A 20,092-nucleotide genomic window follows, 5' to 3' on the forward strand; every position below is an offset into this window, starting at 1 on the left:
TGCCTTTTAAGTCATTACTTTATATAGAAATCTTTGGTAATATAAAATGATATATCTCTTGTTCTTTTCAGTTTTAAACATTAAGGGAGACAACAACATTGGAAGCTGTAGCTGCATGTGACAAAGGGCTGAGGAGACATCTGCTACAAGGTGCTGGGTGTGTGGTAGATCAGTTCAGAGCTCCTGCAGTGGTGAAGGGTCACTCCTATTCTGCTAGGAGGCAGGTAACACTTGACGTCACTGGTGAGAAATACCATGTAAGTCACCTTCATTTACATATGGATCATGGCGCCTACCTACTTATAAAACTAGTATCATTTTAGGGTATATCTACCCTTAGAGCTAGGGTGCGATTCCCAGTGCGAGGAGACATACTCGCACTAGTGTGCTAAAACAGAGGGTAGCCGTGGCAGCATGAGTGGCAGAATGGGGTGACCATACGTCCCATTTTGGCTGGGACAGTCCCTTTTTTAAGCCCGTCCCAGACTTTTTTTTTCCCTAAAGGAGGCATTTGTCCCGTTTCGCTCTTTTGTCAAAAAAGCCAGATGCGGTGTGGAGGGGAGGTAGGGCTGGGGGGTGGAGAGGTAGCGTTCCAGCATGTAGGCCTCTGGCTTGATGAGAACTAGAGCAAGGATGTCTCCTTGAGCTGGGATTCACACCCCTGCATGAAGTATAGACATACCCCCAGTGGCAGGGCTCTCACTGTGGAAATGCCACTTCATCATAAGGATGACTGACCAGAGAGTTCCTATAGTGTGTAGTAAGTAGGGGACAAATCCTGAGATCCAGCTCCTGGGGCCTGATTCCCCTCTATCTTACACTGGGATAACTCCATTGACTTCAATGTTTGTTAGGCATTGTATTCTTGGCTTACACTAGTGTAAATGAGAGGGGAATCTAGTCAGCCCTTACCCAGGCAAACTCAATGGGCGTCTTCCCTGGGTAAGCACTAAGTACAATGTGAGTTAGACCCTCCAGATATGGCTCAAAGCAAACACATATTGGGTGGGATCTTCAAATACACTTTAGCATTGGCCTAACTCTTGTTCTTTTTTAAGTCAATAGTAAAACTCCCATTGATTTCAATGGGAGTGGAGTTAGATCAATATTGAACACTGAACACCCCCCATCCATTCTTCTTTTTCCCCAGTCAGACTGCGGGTTACATGGTTTTTATTCTCACTGCATGAAACTCTCTAGCAATATGCAGGACGGTGTAGTCACCAGGTCCTTGCTAAGTGAAGAATTCTGCCTCCTCATGCCTGTAACTCCAGGAGAAATTGAACTCTTCTATGTGAAGGAAGAATGTAGCCCTATGTAATTGGAGGGGTACTTGCAAGCTATTTGCACCCGTGTTCTGGAAAGCATTGCCAAGTAAGCAAATAGCTTCATGAGTTCCTGGAGTAACATTAAACAAAAAAGCTAAGCAAAGTGTGTAGTAGTATTAAGGATAATTTCTACATTATCATGGGGGTTGTGGGGTTCTCTTTGTTTTATTTAAGCACACGTAGAAATAAAAATGGAAAATAAAAAACAAAGTACAGAAGAACATCGCAAAGTCAGCGCTTTGGCATTTCGCAAGCCTTTTTCCAGCCACTGAAACTAAACTGAAGATGACAGTGTTTAAAAACCCCGGTGAATACAGAGACCAATAAACGTGTCACTGATCCTAGCTATTGTGACCGGATTCTTCAGTAATTCCTCTAACAATGTCGTACAAAGCCAGCTTTCAGATTAAACAAGAAGTGATACCGAACAGCTTCCAAACAAAAACCTCACTTCCCATTACGGCTGGTCTGGCAAAGAAACTACTGGTGCAGGGAGGTCAGTAAAGGCAACTTAGATGTGATGTACAGTATTGGATGGATGGCATGTACTTCAAGTGAGCCACATGCTCCTTTCCTAAAGGATTCACATTTCGTATCATCTACAGAATGTGTGCAACTTGTATGTATAGTGCCTGTCACAGCCCGTGGCCTCCCTCTCTCTCCCCCTCTCTTGTCCACTACGTGGTTCTGTCCATCAAACAGGAGTGTTTGTAGCAAGCAGTACATTTACTTTAGATCTCTGGCCAGCCTGCCATTGACATTCTAGAATGGTACCAAGCAACCCAGCTCCCTAAGTATACAAAGGCGAAACCCTTGCATGGACTTGAGAAAATGCAAAATACATGCCTTCCTGCATACTCCAGACATCCTTCATTCATTATGGAGTGAGTTGTGCTGTGCCAAGCCAGCCGATCATTGTATTCATCTGCTAACTAGCTGAAAAACCACAATGCAAAGAAGCAGGCTTTGGTGTAAACTGAACTTTTTAACCTGGTATATTTTCAAAGTCAGTGGAGCCTTGCACCAGCTGCTTTCAATCACACCAAAATGTCAGTATTTTTATAAGCCTTTAAAGAGAAAAGATATTCATAATACCACAGTACCAACTGGCTGATATCAAAAAGAGCTTATTACTATTCTGTCACTCACGAGGAGCATAGGAACGCTGTGATCAGAGCCACGCCCCGTAGGGGATGAAAACTCATTCACAACTGTTGAAAAGGTGTTTTTTTTTGTTGTTGTTTTTGTTTTTTTTAAATGCAACCCCTACAGTATGATTGAAAAGTATCAGAGAAACTCTGTGGTCACTTTCTGTGCTGACAAGCACTCTGCACAGAACCCCAGGTGCAGCACCATGAAGCTCGACAAGCTGCTGTTTCACTCTAAGGCTGATGGCGGTCCTCAACCCATGAAAGGCTCCAGTAGCAGCAGAATTGCCACAATTCTTTTGCATGAGGAAGGAGGGGTTGGGGAGGGCGTTAGGCTGGAAAAGGCCCACATACTTGAGGAGAGTAAAACTGGTGGGGATCCACAGGCTTAAACCTCTGACTCGCCTAGTGTATAAAGGAGGCTTATGGCAAATTTAATCTGCTGTTATCACACGGGCATAGTGGGATGCCATATTACACAAGATGAACTCAGATCCACCTCTTCAAAAATCTGGTTCATAAGCCAGTCCTGCCAACAGGGCTCTTGTTGCTGTGTTGGGCTCATGAGATGAGGGGAAGGGCGCAGGAGGGAACTCAGAGCCACCAGGGAATGAAGGGTCAGATCCTGCACGTGCAGTACAACCTCAGAAAAAAAACAAATCTGAATAAAATTCCTAGGTGGGCCAATGTGTCCTTAGGAATGCCAGGGGGGTGATTCAAGCCAACATTAATCTGCCTTGAAGAAACACACATTCCTCTCTGAAATATTGACCCTGAAAGTTGCCAATAAACAAAGATGACGAACCTTTGATCTCGTTTTGAATGATAGCATGTGCGTTAGGCAGAGTTCTCCAGCTGGCATCTCACTGAGTGTGCTGCAGTCTGACGACACACAGTCATCTCCATGAGGTTTAGCTTTGGGCTTTGTTTGGATTCTAATTTAAAAATGTAGGAATTTTAGGGACACTGAGAGGGCGTGTATTCTTTCCTTGGTGGAGATCAATTACTAACATTAATGGGAGCCATGGGAACCCCTAAGTAAGAGAACAGGCCTCTTAAATGCTTTCTTTACCATTCCCTGAAATAGCTGGGAATCTCAGGCAGAGATGACCTGTGCCTGCCGGAGGGCAGAGTGAGGGCAGGCGGCTTCAGCAGTGTTACTGAGCATGCTCAGTCCATGTGAGCCTGCTCAATGTAAGTCAAGCAGCAAATCTGAGGATGGGGCACATGACCTCACATGCTCCCCCACGTGCGTTGCCTCTGATCTCAGGCCACGTACAACTGTTTCCAAAAGAGCGGGATAATCCCAAAGTCACTGGACCTCACAGAGCCCAAAGAGTCAAAGATCTCACCGCTTTGCTTCTGGGATTCTTTTCTGTGTTGGCTTCTGAAAGAATCTGCAAAACGGTCGGGTAAAGGGCAAATGAGAAGCACCACTGGATAATCTAGGCCTTCAGACATCCACGGTGACGGGCAGAAACAAGTGGAGACCTCAGACATCCAAGAGGAGCAGGCTAGAGGCAGAGGTGAGAGGAGACTTCAGGCACTCGTGGTGCACAGGTGAGAGATGGATGCCAGTGGGTAATTTCTTTGTTTGCTGGTGTGGAGGAAAAATAATGTTCAAAACTGGAATGTGATTACTAGGTGTCTGGACAGTCTTTGGACAGACTTAGATCCAGTTTGGCTCACAGTCCACAGGAAAAATGTCCTGGATGGAAGTTAGCCCTCTGCAATCTTCAGGGGTTCCAAAGGTCATAATCCTCACCAGCCCTCGTTACTGACATGACAACACTCCAAATACTCCTGTGAATTGGGCATTTCTTCGGTGAGTAAATACTTAATGCTGCTCTAAGCTGCTGATTGCACATGGGTGCATGGGTCTGGGCGCTTGACCAAAGCGGTTTGGTATATGGGTCAGCATGTATGGCCAGAGTGGCCCGGTATATGGGTCTGCACGTACGGCTGGAGCGGTGTGGTATTTGGGTCTGCGGGCATGACCAGAGCAGACGATAACAAGGATTTTTCCCGCAACAGGACTGTCTGATTTTAAAATAGACTTTCTAATTTCACCATGCTCTGGTCTCTTTCCCTGTCCCCTTCCTGTCTCACTACTACTGCATTTTTAATTCACATACCTCTTGAAGACATGATGCAAACAAAAAGGAAAATACCCCAGGTTAGTCAGAAAAATAACCCACCCTCCCAACTTGCATGTTTAACCTTCTTGTTTGCTTTAAAGAGAAAACAAACGGAGGAATTTCTCCCAGTCTGAAACTTCCCGTGGCACTGCGCCACTAAATGTCACTGTGGAAAATACGCAAGCACAAGGGTGTAAACAAGTGCCACAAAGTCACCATGCCACAACATTTATAGAGATGCAGCGCCATCCAGACATACGCAGAAGCCGTGAAGGGGAGTTCAGTTCAGAGGTACCCCAGAAAAAATTGAAATCAAAGGAATCCCAGTAGGTTGTCGTTTGGCACTGTACATCTTCACAGCATACAGTATCTTTAGAGGGGACTCCCCAAGGCACTGCAGTATAGTAGTGCAGAGAGAACAGGCAGGAGATGGCTGAAAGGGAGTGGCAGGGGAAGGAGATTCCCTCCGGGACATCACTGCATGTGGAAGTAGATAGGTTTGACTTTCCCAGACAAGATCTTGGGAACCTGGACGGAGATGATCTCAGCCATCATTTCGGGGTAGTCCACACTGACCATGTGCGATTTAATTAAAAGGTCAAATGTAAATTGATGTAGCTCCCTGGCAATCTAAGAAAGAGAGAGAAAGTAGGAAGGTTAAATGAATGATTTAACTTCTCTGACAAGTGGCTCCTGCTAACACTGTGGTGACTACAGAGGGTACCACACCACAGGATAGGCAGCAGTGCAGTGAGACGTGATAGTTTCTGCTGTTTGGATGCTACAAACTCTTCTGCGGTTGGAAATAGCCACTAGGGGCCATTATTCATCCTGAGAATGAGCAAGTGAGCAATCCAGGCAGTGAGAGTGCTGTGGCGTTCAGGCACTAAATTCAGAAGGTACTAACTAGACTGTGGTTCTGCTCAGAAAAGTGACTGTGCAAACGGCATCTTATTCAAGCAGAGACCAGCGTCTTGTGCATGTTCGAAGTCAGGGCTGCTGGCTTTACTGAGTAAAATCTGTTTCTCTTATTGTTTCCCTGCAGAGATACAGCTGTGTGGATGCAGATGGATTCTGTACTGCCTTGTACCAAATCACCAACAGAATTGATAACTAAATTCTGACTGCAGAATTTTTGTTATTGCTGATGAGGTGCCAGTCAGATAAGACCCAGCTTGATGTTCAGATCTCAGAAGCCGTGAAGGGGAGTTCAGTTCAGAGGTACCCCAGAAAAAATTAAAATCAAAACAATCCCAGTAGGTGTCGTTTGGCTGAACTGGCAATTTGAAGAAAAAAAATCTCTAAATGAGCAGGTTTGGCCTCGAGTAATTGCTACTTATACAGTCACTTTTCAGAGAGGAACCACACTTTGGCATGGCAGTTGGCTTTGACTGACTGAGTGCAGCTGATTTGACTGACTGAGTTTTATGATCTTCAGTACACTGCAGTATCTTTTTCCAAAAGCCCTCCATGCGTATCCAGTGAAAAGTTAAAGAGCAGTTAACAACCCACAGGATGTTTGAAAAACATCGAAACTACCTTCCACAGTGGCGGTGATCAAAAACTTGCAAGTTCTACCTAAAATAAATGCAGGCGCTCATTTTAGTTTCTCTGCTGTGTTCCCTTGTACTTCACTACACTTAATGCCAGAAATACCTTCAAGATTGCAGATACTGAGGCTAGCTAACTGCTAATCTGGTTTAGTTATCTTAGGCAATGGACAGGTTTGTGGGTAACCAGTATTATAGATCCTATTGTTTCCTGAAAGTTTTTCTCCCTTGTTCTCTATGACCAGTGACACTGGCACAGAATCAGGATCTTTCTCAAGAGTTCATCTGCCTCTGAGCTCTTGCCTATAGAAACGTCAATAAAAGAGAGAAGTAATTAAAGAAATTATCTCAGGTCAAAATCCTCTTTTCTGACATTACAGCCAACATTTATGAAGCTATCTCCTTATGCACCTTGTTTGTATCTGCAAGATTCCTGCCTCACCCCTGCAAAATCTCAGAGCCCTGAGTCGTCTAGTAGACCCCAGCTATAGTTATTACTGCTTCCATATTTACAGCCATTTCATCCCCTCTTACAGGCTGCACGGAGTCCAGGAGCTTGGTGAGCTGGTAGAAGCGCCGAGAGCAGGATGTGGGATTCTTTCTCTTGCAAGAGATGATACGATCAAGTTCCTTTATGTAGTTCATTCGAAGTTCATCAAAGAACTTCTGATTCTTCAGACCGTCCACCGGAACTGGCATGGGGACAAGGAGAGGAAACAATCATAATGTGGAGAGAAGAAAACAAGAGCAACAGGAAGACTGAAAAAAACCCCACATCCCCAGTTATTCCCCTCATCTTCGCTCCCACTGTGGATGATTGAGGCTCACTGTCTAGGGATGAGGGGTGGGGAGGGGTTGGGGGCAGGTTGCACCTCTACTAACATAGCCTTTGTTTGGTGCTGTCATTATTACAAAACAAAGGTAGCACATCAGACCCACCACAAGCTGTGGTCAGATTTTCCCGCTCAGCCACTCACACTCATAGGTCAATTTATTAAAAGCAATTAGGTAAGGGAGTTGGCCAAACCCCCATCAAGAGTAGGACTTAAGAGCAGGTTAGATAAGGGAATTACATCGGGAGGACTTCTGCAAAATGCAGAGGGCAGGATGGATGGCTGTAGTGGTCTTTGCAGTTTCCACTATGGCATCTAATTTCTATTTCTGAAGTCATCTCTCTTCCTCTCAGCACAATGGCTGAGGCAAACAGTCACAGCCAGAACATGTGGGGGAACGAAGGTGACCCGATCTCCCGATTTTATAGGGACAGTCCCGATTTTGGGGGCTTTTTCTTATATAGGCACCTATTATCCCCCACCCCCGTCCCAGTTTTTTACACTTGCTATCTGGTCACCCTAGGGGGAACCAACTACATACAGGGTCACACACGGCATATCAACTATTAATCTGCTCAGAGAAGGATGCTGCCACTCACTAATACTGAAGAGCAGTAGAGCCTTCATGCAGAGAAACTCCTGGGGAGTGATTTGAAGCCACCCAAACTCCTGAGAAAGATGTCGCATCCTGATACACTGGCTGTACATTCTGGATTTGTGCATTCGGTACCTGGCAAGATGCATTGGTGAGAAGGTTAAAGCACTGCTGGTCTGATATGCAGGCTGATCGAGATATTTATTAAAAAAAGACAAAGACCCAACAACTTTGCATCTTCCCTAGCATGTTCTATCTGAAAAGGAGCTAGTCTTTATCTCTTGTAGGATCTCAACATCATCATGGCCTGAATTCAGGAAAGTTTTCCAAAATACCACCTAGCATCTGCTTGATGGGGAATGGGATGATCAGGGGGATTTTAAGGTTCACCTGACCCTCTCACTTGCTGAAAAGTGTCAGCAACAATGTACCATATTTAACAAACTACAGGCGTGTATCCTGGTGCGAGCGCTCGGAGGAAGAATCAGGCTTTGTGCTGAGCACCATGCTCACACTCTTTGTCTGTGGTCTCAGTGACAACACGAGGGGAACCTCAAGATTATTATTTTTTTTTTTGCCACAATTTAGCTGAGGGCTAATCAGACAGTAACACTGCAGGAACTTCTGACACTCTTTGCCACCATTCCAAACTGGTAAATTAACGTTGAAGCAACAGTTCCATTGTGGCTCCCTTGACAGGAAGCAGATTCTCTTGTTAAATCTCTAATCCTGCCCCCCCCCACATACTATTTTGATCATTCTCTGAACTGCATGTACCTTTTCTATGGATTTCTTTACTGTATAAGCACAGAGGTGAATTAGCTGCAAATGTCCCATCACACAGACAGGCCTAAAACTTCTAGCACTGCAGTTGCAACCTGAAAACTAGGGGCTCCTGGAGCACATGCCAATGTATGGGCAGCTGGAGAGGCCATTACCAGCTGAAGGAGCAATGCTCCAAGTGAGCAGGTATCCAGAACACCAGCTGAAGTTAGGGCACTGAAGTTAGGACTCGATAGTCAGGTGCTGGAGACAGCATCAGTGCTGGCTGAAGATATGTACGGTGGGTGGGTGGGTGGAGAGGGGGAAACAGGCATGATGCCTCATCCTGTACCATTTGAGCATGCCTAATGCTTTCTGTTATCAGTCAGACTGCCCATGAGAGTAAGGACTGCAGAAATGAGCTGCATGGGAGAAGTGAGAGACAGGGGTATGGAAGAGGAGGACATGGGGAGGGGAAGCAGTATGGGAGGCTGGGAAGGGGGAAAAACAGGGAAGAAAGAGAGAAACCCAGGGGTGCTTCCTGGCGAGGAAGGAAGATAAGAAGGAGGAAAAAGGGAGAGAAAATAATAAAATATCAGAAGGAAGAAGAGGGGGAATGGTCTGGAGATCGATACTGAGCCCTGCCTCATTGGGCATCAGTACTGAGATATTCCCAGTCTCCTCAACTTTCGCCCTCCACTAAAGCAAGGGCAACGGGCCAGGCTTTGCCAACCCTCCTCCTTCTGGGAGGCCTTGATGAAGAGAGACCAGACACTGGGATTGAGGTCCCTGACACCGCGATGGACAATGAGGCCCAACATTCCAGCCAAGTGAGATTTGGTGTTCAGGGGTTTCCAAACAGTGTGAAACAAAATGGGACAATTCTGTGTGGAAAAGGTCACAGATGCCTCATCCTATAAAAATACCCGCAGTTGTCACATCACATCCCCAAGAACATGTAGTATACAGATGGTTTATGACCTGACATACTAATCCCTAATATATTACCAGGATGGGACATTACTCATCCAGGCCATTTGCCATAATAATCAGGTCACTGTCAGCTATGCAAAGCTCCCATTTATAAACATATCTTGCACTTTGTGAGGTGCATTACACAAATTGCTACTGGCTCTGCAAGGATTATCGTGCTGTCAGTAAATCCAGCTAACAAGTTCATTATGTCTCCATTTATAAGGTAATAATTGGAGATATACCTGGAAGGGACCTTGAAAGGTCATTGAGTCCAGCCCCCTGCCTTCACTAGCAGGACCAATTTTTGTCCCAAATCCCTAAGTGGCCTCCTCAAGCATTGGCGGCTCTAGGAATTTGGCTGCCCCAAGCACGGCGGCATGCCGCAGGGGGCGCGCTGCCGGTCGCCGGTCCGCGGTTCCGGGGGACCTCTTGCAGTCATGCCTGCGGGAGGTCCACCAGAGCCGCGGGACCAACGCACCCTCCGCAGTCATGCCTATGGGAGGTCTGCTGGTCCCGCGGCTCCGGTGGACCTCCCGCAGGCATGACTGCGGAAGGTCCGCCGGAGCCGCCTGCCGCCCTCCCGGCAAAATGCCACCCCACGCGCGCGCTTGGGTCTGGAGCCGGCCCTGTCCTCAAGGATTGAACTCACAACCCTGGGTTTAGCAGGCCAATGCTCAAACCACTGAGCTATCCCTCCCCAACTGTGCTTGGGTCTAAGAACTCAACAGGCATGAAGGAGAAACCCACCAAACTCTTGATTTAAAGGAGACCCCTTTTCATTTCAGGCAACTCAGACAAAGGCAAGTGTTTTAACTATGTATTGAATTAGGTGCTTTGAATATCCTGGCAATGGGTATGGTGTAAGAGCCTTGGGAGAGAGGAAGACTGGCAGACAGACAAAGGAGAGAGTTGGTGGTTTCAGAATGAAATGCATGGTGCAGAGCTTTCTGAACCACCCTTTGAAAAGCCTCGTCAGAGCAATAGAGCCTGGTTGCTGGGCACAACAGAAAGGTTTCATAAAAGAGCTGCTATTCGTAGTCTGGTCTATTAATTTCTAGCAGTAGTGAACGTGTCTGGGAAAGAACAACCGAAGTCTGAACATTCCCAGAAGTTGGAAGCACCTCCTTCTTCTGTGTGCACTTTAGGTCACTCTACATCTGATCACACCCTGACCCGCCCACCGGTGAAGGGGAAGCCACACTGGCACTTGGAAGCACAGCAGGATCTCAGGGATTAGTCTCTTGCAGTCAGCACCGCCTTTCTCTGAATGAGGCGTCTCTCTGAATGTAAACTCTAGGCCTGGTGAAGAAGGATAGGAGAGGCTCGGTAGCACCATCTACTGTTCCTGGCTCACTTCAAGGAGATTTCGGCAGACTAACTAGCAGAAAATCAGCAACATTCTTGAATTCTGAAATGTTGTGAGCAGCTCTCGGCATGAGGTTATCTGACCTGTACTTATCGGGAGCCTGTTAGATAGCTGTCCCTCTTTCACTCTCTGTCTGCAACCTTTCTGACATGAACAATACAAAATATCAAATTGTTGCTATTTAACACTTACTCATTGAAGACCAAGTCGGGAGCAAAGTAAAGCATCCTGGAGTTAACATTGGTGAACGATCTCCATCCCATGGCGAAAATCATAAGACCCATCCAGGAATACTGGATTAGTGCCATTTGGTCATCCACGTGCAGGTTACGGAATCCTACAAAAGGCCATAAACAGAGATCACAAGTTCAGTCTGGATTCAAACAATTCACCAGAATTTCTTTTTTTAAATACAGCACTTTAATTCCCAATCTGTGCTCCTGGGGACTTCAGAAAGTTAGGACACGGTGGCCCTCAGCCTAATCTCCATATGTCCCAGATTACCAATGTGTTCAGCTATGAGCCAGTGTGTATGGGATGTCTGCATACACAAACTAATTCAGTCTCTTCCTTCTACCAGATGACAAAATTGCAACCTTGCTGTATTGCAACCCTGGAGCCATGGCACTGACATGCTGATAGTAAACTAGAAGCCTCCAAGCCAGAAGCTGCAATTGATGGGTTGTGACTCAGTGTAGGAAGAAGAGAAAGAACAGGTGAAAACACAAACAGCTTGGGATGATAAAATGGGACAGTAAGTTGCACTTATATAGTATCTTTCTCCGAGAGTCTCTCAAATAACTTTATAAACAATAAAATAGTGTTCTCAGGATGATTCATAGTCCAGCCACAAGCACATTTGCAATTCACAGAGAGAGACACACATACACAGAGTATGCAGTCAGTAATTCAAAGCTATTTCTAATTTCTCTGGATATTTATCAGTACATATAGCCCTAGATAACCTGCAATCCTGATCTTAGCTTTCTATAAATTCTTACATTACTGTGACCAAATGTTAAAACAATGGTAAAGTCTTAAGCGTATAATTATGAGACATCAACTCCAACTTCTTTCTGTCTCTTGTCTGAGAAGCTGTCAATTTCAAGTGAGCACAAACCATGTGTTATCGCTATGCTGTAATTGCTTTAGGATTGAATGCATTCTTTCAGTTTTCATTTCACTGCATGAAAGCACACTTTGTGTTTAAATAGTGCTATGCGGAATTAGTATAAGGGATTTTCCATTGTCAGGACTTTTAAGCACTGATGGACTCAATATTACTTGTAGGCAACTAGGGTGAGACTTGTTAGCAAAATGCAAGTAAACATTATACATTTAAATCATCTCCATGCTTTATAAACTCAGGTATGTGCATTCTGAGAAGTATTTAACTTAGAACCAAGTTCTCTTTTCAGTAAGGTAATACATGTATAAAAAGCCTTTCCTACTTATCCAATGAATTTGGTGTGTAGATGAATTCTTCAGTCTAATTTGACAGTTTACAATGGCTGGTCTCTTGAAATAGGAAGAAACCTCAATTCAGTTCAACGTGGTCTTAGCACTATCTACGTGGCCCTTATTACCATTGCATCCTTGTGCTTCTTCAGCAAAAAAGAAAATCATCAAATTCTCCTGCACTCACAAGCCCATCTGCTGGTCGGCAGTTTAATGGCTGCAGTGGAAAGTAGCAGACTTGGCAGGGGTTGGTCACGGAGCGAGAGGCAATCACTCAGGTTTCCCATAGAAGGCTTTGTATGTTCAAAAACAGCCTTTGAATTTGACTCTATATTCAATGGGAAAGCAGTGTAGAGAGTTCACAGGGTGACCCTGTTCATGGCAGCCTGTGCTTCGGTGCAGACAGATGTTCTATATAGGGTGACCGCCTTTGTTGGATGGAAATAAGGGAAGGGCACATAGAAAATGAGGGACATTGCTTTATTTTAAGGGAAATTTTAGGGAAACACCATTTCCCTTAGCATAGCATTTATTTTTCTCTCATGCGTATATTTCTACTGCCTTCCAGTATACAATGCAATCATCATAAGCTTCAATTTAATGTTTAAAATGGTACTTATTATCAGTTTTAATACCTTTCAATACATCTTAAAATAAGGGATGCGTGGTCACCCTAAGGGGCAAATCAGTGAAACAAGGGAAGGGTGATCACCCTAGATCTATACCAGACGAAAATTTAATGGGCTACTAGGCTTCATTCTTAGATATAATGACTAGCCTGACTTGAACCTGAAGGACATGAATATGTGGATTGCTGTAATCAGATCTTTCTCTAGTAGACTGGGGCACAGTCTCTTGCTGAGTCACAAGTGGAAAAGAGCATTTTTTGCAGCTATTAATGGCCTGGCAGAGGCTGGGATGAAGATTCCCCTCCATATCTCAGGATGAAGGGACAACAGTGAACGGCCTCTCAGAGAGAGAGACAATGGCTGGGAGGAGGACTGGACTATCACTGGGCCTGTCGTTCCATTTCTTTATTTTAAACTTGTGTTACCATAGAAGGGGAGGACCTTTTGGCTGTCAGAAGGCTCAGTTCCTTACCAGTGAAAAGGAAGCAGAGGCATGGCTGCATCTTTATGAAAGCCACTGCTACACATGGCAATTTGGGCATCCACATGCACTGAGGAGCTCAAAAGGACTCCAAAGCTGTTAAGTGTCTTTACAGTAAGTGGGCAGGTGCCTTCTGTTGAGGGGGATGCGACAGAAGATGAAACTTTGTTAAAGCACCTTTTTCTTCCTAACTCCCGGGACAGACAGTGGCATGTCTGGATCAAATAATTAACTCTGTTTGGTACTGTAACTTCCATTTTGTATTAGGACCTCCATTTTGTATTCTGTGCTGAATGCATGTTTAACCTTGCCCAAGGCAAGGTTATTGAATTGCATTCCAGATAAGCACCTTCCCTGGGGAGTGGGACTAACATCTCATTCAAGGACCACTACTGAGAAGCCACCTCAGTGCAATCTGAAGCCATCAGCTTGGATTGTCTCTCAAATGCTTGCCCGACCTCTTGGAAAATGGATTTTCTAGACAGGGCACCAGCAGTGGCTGACAGATCTGCAGCTTCTGAGCCAGGGCACATGGCAAAAAGATACAGAATATATTTAAGAGGGGGTTCTGCTTTGATTCTGGAAGGCATACCATTGCCACATGTAAGATGGACAGGCAGGAGAGAGAGACATTATAGTTCTTTTAAAAGATTTCCTTCACTTGGTTCAGGATCAGGAGGAAGAAACAGTGGCCTAAAACTTCAACCTGTACATCAGTACCTGTTTATTCTCCTTAATTCACTTCTGAGGTTGGAATCACTTGTATGTGCTTTGGAGCTGTGTTGTTTGTGTGTGAATCAAAGAGCTAATGGGCCTCTGTGATTTTCAGTTCTCATCACACATCTTGCTTGGATTTCCCTTCAAGACTTAATATTGGCTTTTCAACTTACTAGTTAAATGTTTCACCTGATCTTTAATATAGCATATTCTCTGCCACCTTTGTTCATTATCTGTTAAGTATGTTCTCTAAAACTCTATGACTTCTGCTGAGCAATCTGTTACTATTATCTTTATGATTAATACTTGAACATTCTTTAAAAGAAATATTTCCCAATGCCTTTCAGCCTAAGAGACTGCTTTACTATGTTCCAATGAACACAGTGGCCTATATTTTCAAAAGTAACTCATGATTTTGGGTACGCAACTCAAGACACCTTCAAGAGGCCTGATTTTTCTGAAAATCAAGCTCCTTTAAGGTGTCTCAAAATCTGGGTGCCCCAAATCACTAGCCATTTTTTAAAATCTAGGCCCAGTACGTATTGCTAAATGTTTAAATAATGTTCAACATATTGCCCTTTACTTTTAAAGGCATCAGATTCAGTATTTCCTCCCACATTTTAAAGCATATTTACACTAATATAATCTGGGTGATACTTTGGCAATTTCTGACTTCTGTTAAGATTAGACTAGATTTCTTTCCCAAATACAGAATGTGAAGGACATATTTAGTCTGATTTGGATTTCATTTAAAAAAACAATTCTATTTAAATTCTTGACTCTTATTCATGCGAATGAGAGCTCATTCAGATGTGAACAAAGGTTTTCTCTGTTCATCAGATGATTCATGACCATTAATTTAATAGTGCAGTATGATATATCTTTTAACTGATTGTCTGGTATGATCACACCTACATGATAACAATGGGCTAGATTCACAAAGGAACTTAGGCCTGGGTGACAACGAGTATTGTCATTCCCAACTTTTAGAAACCTAGAAAAATCACTGGATTCACAAAGCCTGATTTTGGCGCTGAGGCTCTATATACAATGAATGAAGAGAGATGGGTGTCCAAAATTGGGATTCATAAAACACAGCACGTGAAGGGGCTCCTTTCCAATGAGAGGTGCCAACAAAAGGTGTGCGTGCAAAGCCCCGCCCCTCTCTCGGAGATAGGCACCTGAATCCAGGTTGCAGGGAAGTGCCTCCTTCTGCTTGGGATTCTTGACTGCAAACCCTCTCTGGTGTTAGGTGCTTATGCCATTTTTGCAAGAAGCTGCTGGGGAGAAGTGGGGAAATCAGTGCTCCCACATCCCAATTGGATACCCTAACCACTGGGCTAAGAGTTATAAGGGAGCTCCATCTCCCCCAAAAGCTGTTTTGTGCAAGCTCACCTACAGGGGCCAGATCCAGTAGGCAAGGTCTGAGCATGCAGGTGAGTTTAGTAGAGAAATACCTATATTCCTTCAGTCATGCATCGCTCTGGGGCTTAGGCATACAGATGCCTGGTGTGGGGCAGCAGTGCGCACACTCGGAGGCAGAGACATAGGTGCCTAGGGAACTTTTACTGCAAAAATGTAGGCACAAAATGATTTTAGGTACCTACAAGTTTTGAGGGCAGCTGAGCAGGAGTTTTGTGAATCCCAGTGGGGCCAGATTTTGGGATTTAGGGACCTAAAGTGGTACTTCAGTGTGAATCTAGCCCAACACGTGCAAAGTTAAATCTTAATAAGAGTCAAGTCATTGTTCATTTTAACTTTAAAGTGTTGAAAGCCAGATAGTTTCTTTCAATTAATGTTAACACAATACAGTTTTATGGAGAGATGCTTTTAGCTTCTCTCTTAAACATTTTTATTCGTCAACTAGACATTTTTATTTTTACAAGATTGGCAGCTTATGAGTTTGCTTAATAACAAAAATTGGAAATTTTATTTCCCTTCTCATCAAAATCAGTTATTTTAATTTATTAAATTTTATTGTTTACATTCCATCACTGATTACTGACATGCTATATTAAATTGAGGTTTCTAATATAACTGAATACCCACTTTCTGTTCTGGAAGCTGTATTGTCTAGACAGTGGAAAACAGTGTCTGCTCAGAAAGTGGAAAGCAAAGTTTATCCAGACAATGGTAAACACTCCCAGTTAAGTTAGCACCCCTACAGCAAATGAGTGACCTTGTATAAATGCATTATTAGACAAAAGATTTCTAACAAACTCCAAATAACAAAACACACTGGAGTAGCCACAGAGTCTTAACTCAAAGGGCCAATATGCAGAAATCTTGGAACACTTTAACATGTAAGTATCTATCTTAAAAACCATCAATTTGACAGTTGCCTCTGATGTGGCTGCATGAACACTGGGTCACTGCAGAGAGAATGAGGCATGCTCATCCCCCTTGTCCCTGGCTAAAAGTGACCCAAAATCCAACTGCGGGAAGGGGGGAGAGAAAACAAAACCAACCAACTGAAGCTGGTCTGTACAGGATCCACCTATTTACCAAGTGTCATGTAGACAGACTTTTTTTAAAAACAGACAGTGAGAAGTAGGGCTGCAAGGAAAAATTTCAACTACAGCACAAATTCAAAGGGTGCTTATTAAACATATATGAAGGGAAATCAAACAAAAATGACACAGAAAATTCAAAGGGCAGAAAACCTATCCAGTGTGAAACTGGGCCACATTGACTGGCCACTTACTTAGGAGAAAACAGGAACAAATGCCTCATTATAAACCCATTTTAGAATGCAACCCTAACTATGGAGTCACTACCAGGTACCTCCATAAAAACCACCACATTTTATAGGTGTCACCATCAGCCTGTCCTCTGCTCTTGGCACACAGGAATACAATCACTGGCCATTAGGCTGCCAGCAGCTGTGCACTCTAAGAATCAAATGCATGAAACAGGACATCTTCAGGCATCTTTGGAAGCCAGAGGGTTAATGAAATCAGAGAGTCTGTCTAGAATGTAGGTTTGGTTGATGTTTGCCACAGGATAACCCTTTCTGAAGCTCACTTCTCTCCTGTAGCTCTCTCTTGCAGTATGCTATAAACTATGAAATAGTGTTAATCTGCTAATAACACATTCATTTAATATTGCTACGTATGATAACATTAAATTAATTTGTGCTAAATAATTATAATTTGTGTTAAATAATCCAAAATCCAATCAATTTTTGGCACACTTAGACTTCCAAGAATGATTGTCCCATAGTTTTATGTGACTGAGAGAGAGACAGAGAAAATTTTGCATTTAAAACTCTGACAAATTATATTAAGATGAAATTCCAGCACTTGGAGGAGATACAATGTGAAACAGGCTGGGAGGGCATAGATTCTTTCATGCCAATGTGTTCTGTTCCCTAGCTACTTTCAGCCTCGTTTTACTCATCTTCCACCTCCTACATTATCCAACAGCATTGTTTTTATTCCTTCCCTCAGAGAATTCACTCCTTCCATCCTCTCCCAGGAGTGTGTCACGGTGTTGGTCCTTTATTTTAAGAAGTAATGCTGCAGCTCCTGCCTGAACCTAACATTCCTCCTAAAGCAGACAGAGATCATTGCACAGAGAAGAATAGAGAAGCTTCTCTTCTTTACAGCAACTTCCACTCCTGCTGGTCTAGAAAACATTCAGATTAAGGTGACCAGAGAGCAAGTGTGAAAAATCGGGACGGGGTGGAGGGTAATAAGAGCTTATATAAGAAAAAGACCCAAAAATCAGGACTGTCCCTATAAAATCGGGACATCTGGTCACCCTAATTCAGATATTTGAAAAACCCAGTGCTTAGATTTGCAGAAGCTATTTAACTGTGGCCAAAACCATACCCATGTGATAACCACCTGCCAAAGGAATGAACCCAAGCAGGGACTGAACCCAAAAGTTTTCATTCTAAAAGCACAAGCCTCTTCTGGTTGAGCTAACGGGGCAAACGTCTACAGCTGCAGCAGACTCAATAACGTCTCATGGACCAGGCACTAGAGGGGCACAAATCCCATGCTACGGCAATGTGGGTTACACTCAAATGTTGTGGGTATAATTTGTGCTCACAGAAGAAAACATTCTGAAAATGCACCCCTACAAATGTTGTGGTTTTGGGGCCCAGATTATATGATTCTTCTATTGAAACATGTCCCTGCCATGATTTGAGTGTGATGGTTTTAGGGATGTAGGGGAAGGTGCTGGAATTTTTCTCACCTGGCAAGGCCTTTGCCCACTTCACCACATGCACCAGCTGCCTCTCCCCAAGCTCATTCAGGCTGGTCAGCAGAGCAGCAAAGGAGTCAGGCTGGTTGTTGTCATGGCCTGCACACACCACACCAGGCTCAATGGCTTCCAGGACGTTGAGGAAAATGGGCTGGCACTCAAACCCATCGATGCGTGTCATCACCATCTTGGAGGCCTGCTCATCTGTTGGGCTGGATGAGCTGGCTCCCTCACCATCCTCTTGCAGCTTCAGGTTGCCCAGTTTCTTCAGCTTGCGGGCTGTGAAAAATGACACAGCTCGGCATGATGGTTAAATATAAAACAATCTTAAGGCTTCTTACACTTCCAGCCCCACCACCCACAAGGAGGGTGAAGCTGAAAAAGAGCTGCACTTTCACATTTAGTCTAGCGACAGCCACAGCATGGAAAGTTATCCAGGTGCCATGGTAATAGGGCACTGTGTAAGAACAAGGATGGAGGTCTATTATACACAGAAAGCATTCAAGCCTTTAATCCATACATGGCAAACAGTGTTACTGAGACAAGGACAAGGTTGCTTGACCTCAGGAGCGATCAGTCCCATCTGCATGGTGTTACTTTCAGATATATTTATTTTGGAAGGATTGGGGAGAGAAGAAGAATATGACTGCATGTGTGTGTTAAGGAAAGAGTGGGTGGGAGGGCATGTATTGATCCAAACAACTATGCAAGTAAAAAAAAAACCATAACCCAACATATGACCGACAGCAAATAAATCACTGCACCATGCAACTCGGAAGCACAGAAGCCAATCACCCTGTGGCACCACAACGTAGCACAATCTCTACATCATAGTTATCCTGCTGGAAATTTATATTACATCCATCACTGTGGTATCTAGGCACTATTGCCATGCAAATTATTGTGACATCACAAATCCAATACTGTAACTTTATTACAGGATTAAGCAGAGGGAGAAAATAAGCCATGAACAGCCAGATGAACCTAAGCCAAACACTGTAGGACTCAAGCATTCCTACTTGATACTCACTCTACAAATGGATCAAGGAAATCAAAAGACTAGATGGCACCAGAGCTGCTTCACCACAACCATCTCAGTCACTTCCTTCAAAACAGGCAACACTCAAGACAAGATGGCAATTAGCCAGGATCAGGTGGAGCTGCAGCCTTGTGGATGTGTGATGTCAGCATACGGATGGCAAATTGAGGTGCATAGGATGCCACAATGAGGATATTCTAGAAGCCAACACCTACACTCTACAGTGATGGACCTCATAGATTAGACAGACAGATACATTAGATCAGTGGCTCTCAACTCTTCCAGACTACAGTACCCCTTTCAGGAGTCTGATTTATCTTACGTACCCCCACATTACATCTCATTTTAAAACAACTTGCTTACAAAATCAGACATAAAATACAAGTCTCACTGCACACTATTATTGAAAAATTGCTCGTTTTCTCACTTTTACCGAATAATTATAAAATTAATCAACTGGAATATAAATATTGTGCTTAAATTTCAGTGTACAGTATATGTATGAAATTTTAGTTTGTCCTGACTATGATAGTGCTTTTTATGTACCCTGTTGTAAAACTAGGCAAATATCTACATGATTTGATGTACCCCCTGGAAAACCTCTGCATACACCCAGGGGTACACGTACCTCTGGTTAAGAACCACTGCATTAGATAGATGGACAGATGGTTAGATCTCACATACAAATTATACAGTCTATGAACAAAATACCAGGAACTTCATGTGTACAATTTAGAAATGCTTTGAGATTGGGTATTTAGTGTTCAGTTTAATTTATAATGGCTCATATGTATGAAATTTACGGAGCTGAGCATGTTACTCTAGATGGTAAACCTTTTATCCCCAACAGCCCCAATGAAA

At 43.8% G+C, this 20,092-nt stretch overlaps 1 protein-coding gene across 1 annotated transcript in view; it reads right to left on the reverse strand.

Annotated features, from left to right (window-relative positions):
• Positions 1–4,806: 4,806 nt before the first annotated feature.
• The window catches only part of AR (androgen receptor), a 97,626-nt gene continuing 82,340 nt past the window's right edge, over positions 4,807–20,092 (reverse strand). The window contains exons 4-8 of the mRNA XM_039488793.1: positions 18,184–18,471; positions 10,888–11,032; positions 7,597–7,727; positions 6,699–6,856; positions 4,807–5,244 (exon numbers count right to left, since the gene is read on the reverse strand). Of these exons, the coding sequence (XP_039344727.1) occupies positions 5,089–5,244; positions 6,699–6,856; positions 7,597–7,727; positions 10,888–11,032; positions 18,184–18,471 (878 nt within the window). The 3' untranslated portion in view covers positions 4,807–5,088. The remainder of the gene's footprint in view (positions 5,245–6,698; positions 6,857–7,596; positions 7,728–10,887; positions 11,033–18,183; positions 18,472–20,092) is intronic.

This window comes from Mauremys reevesii, linkage group 9 (assembly GCF_016161935.1).
Source record: "Mauremys reevesii isolate NIE-2019 linkage group 9, ASM1616193v1, whole genome shotgun sequence".
Classification (NCBI taxonomy): Eukaryota; Metazoa; Chordata; order Testudines; family Geoemydidae; genus Mauremys; species Mauremys reevesii.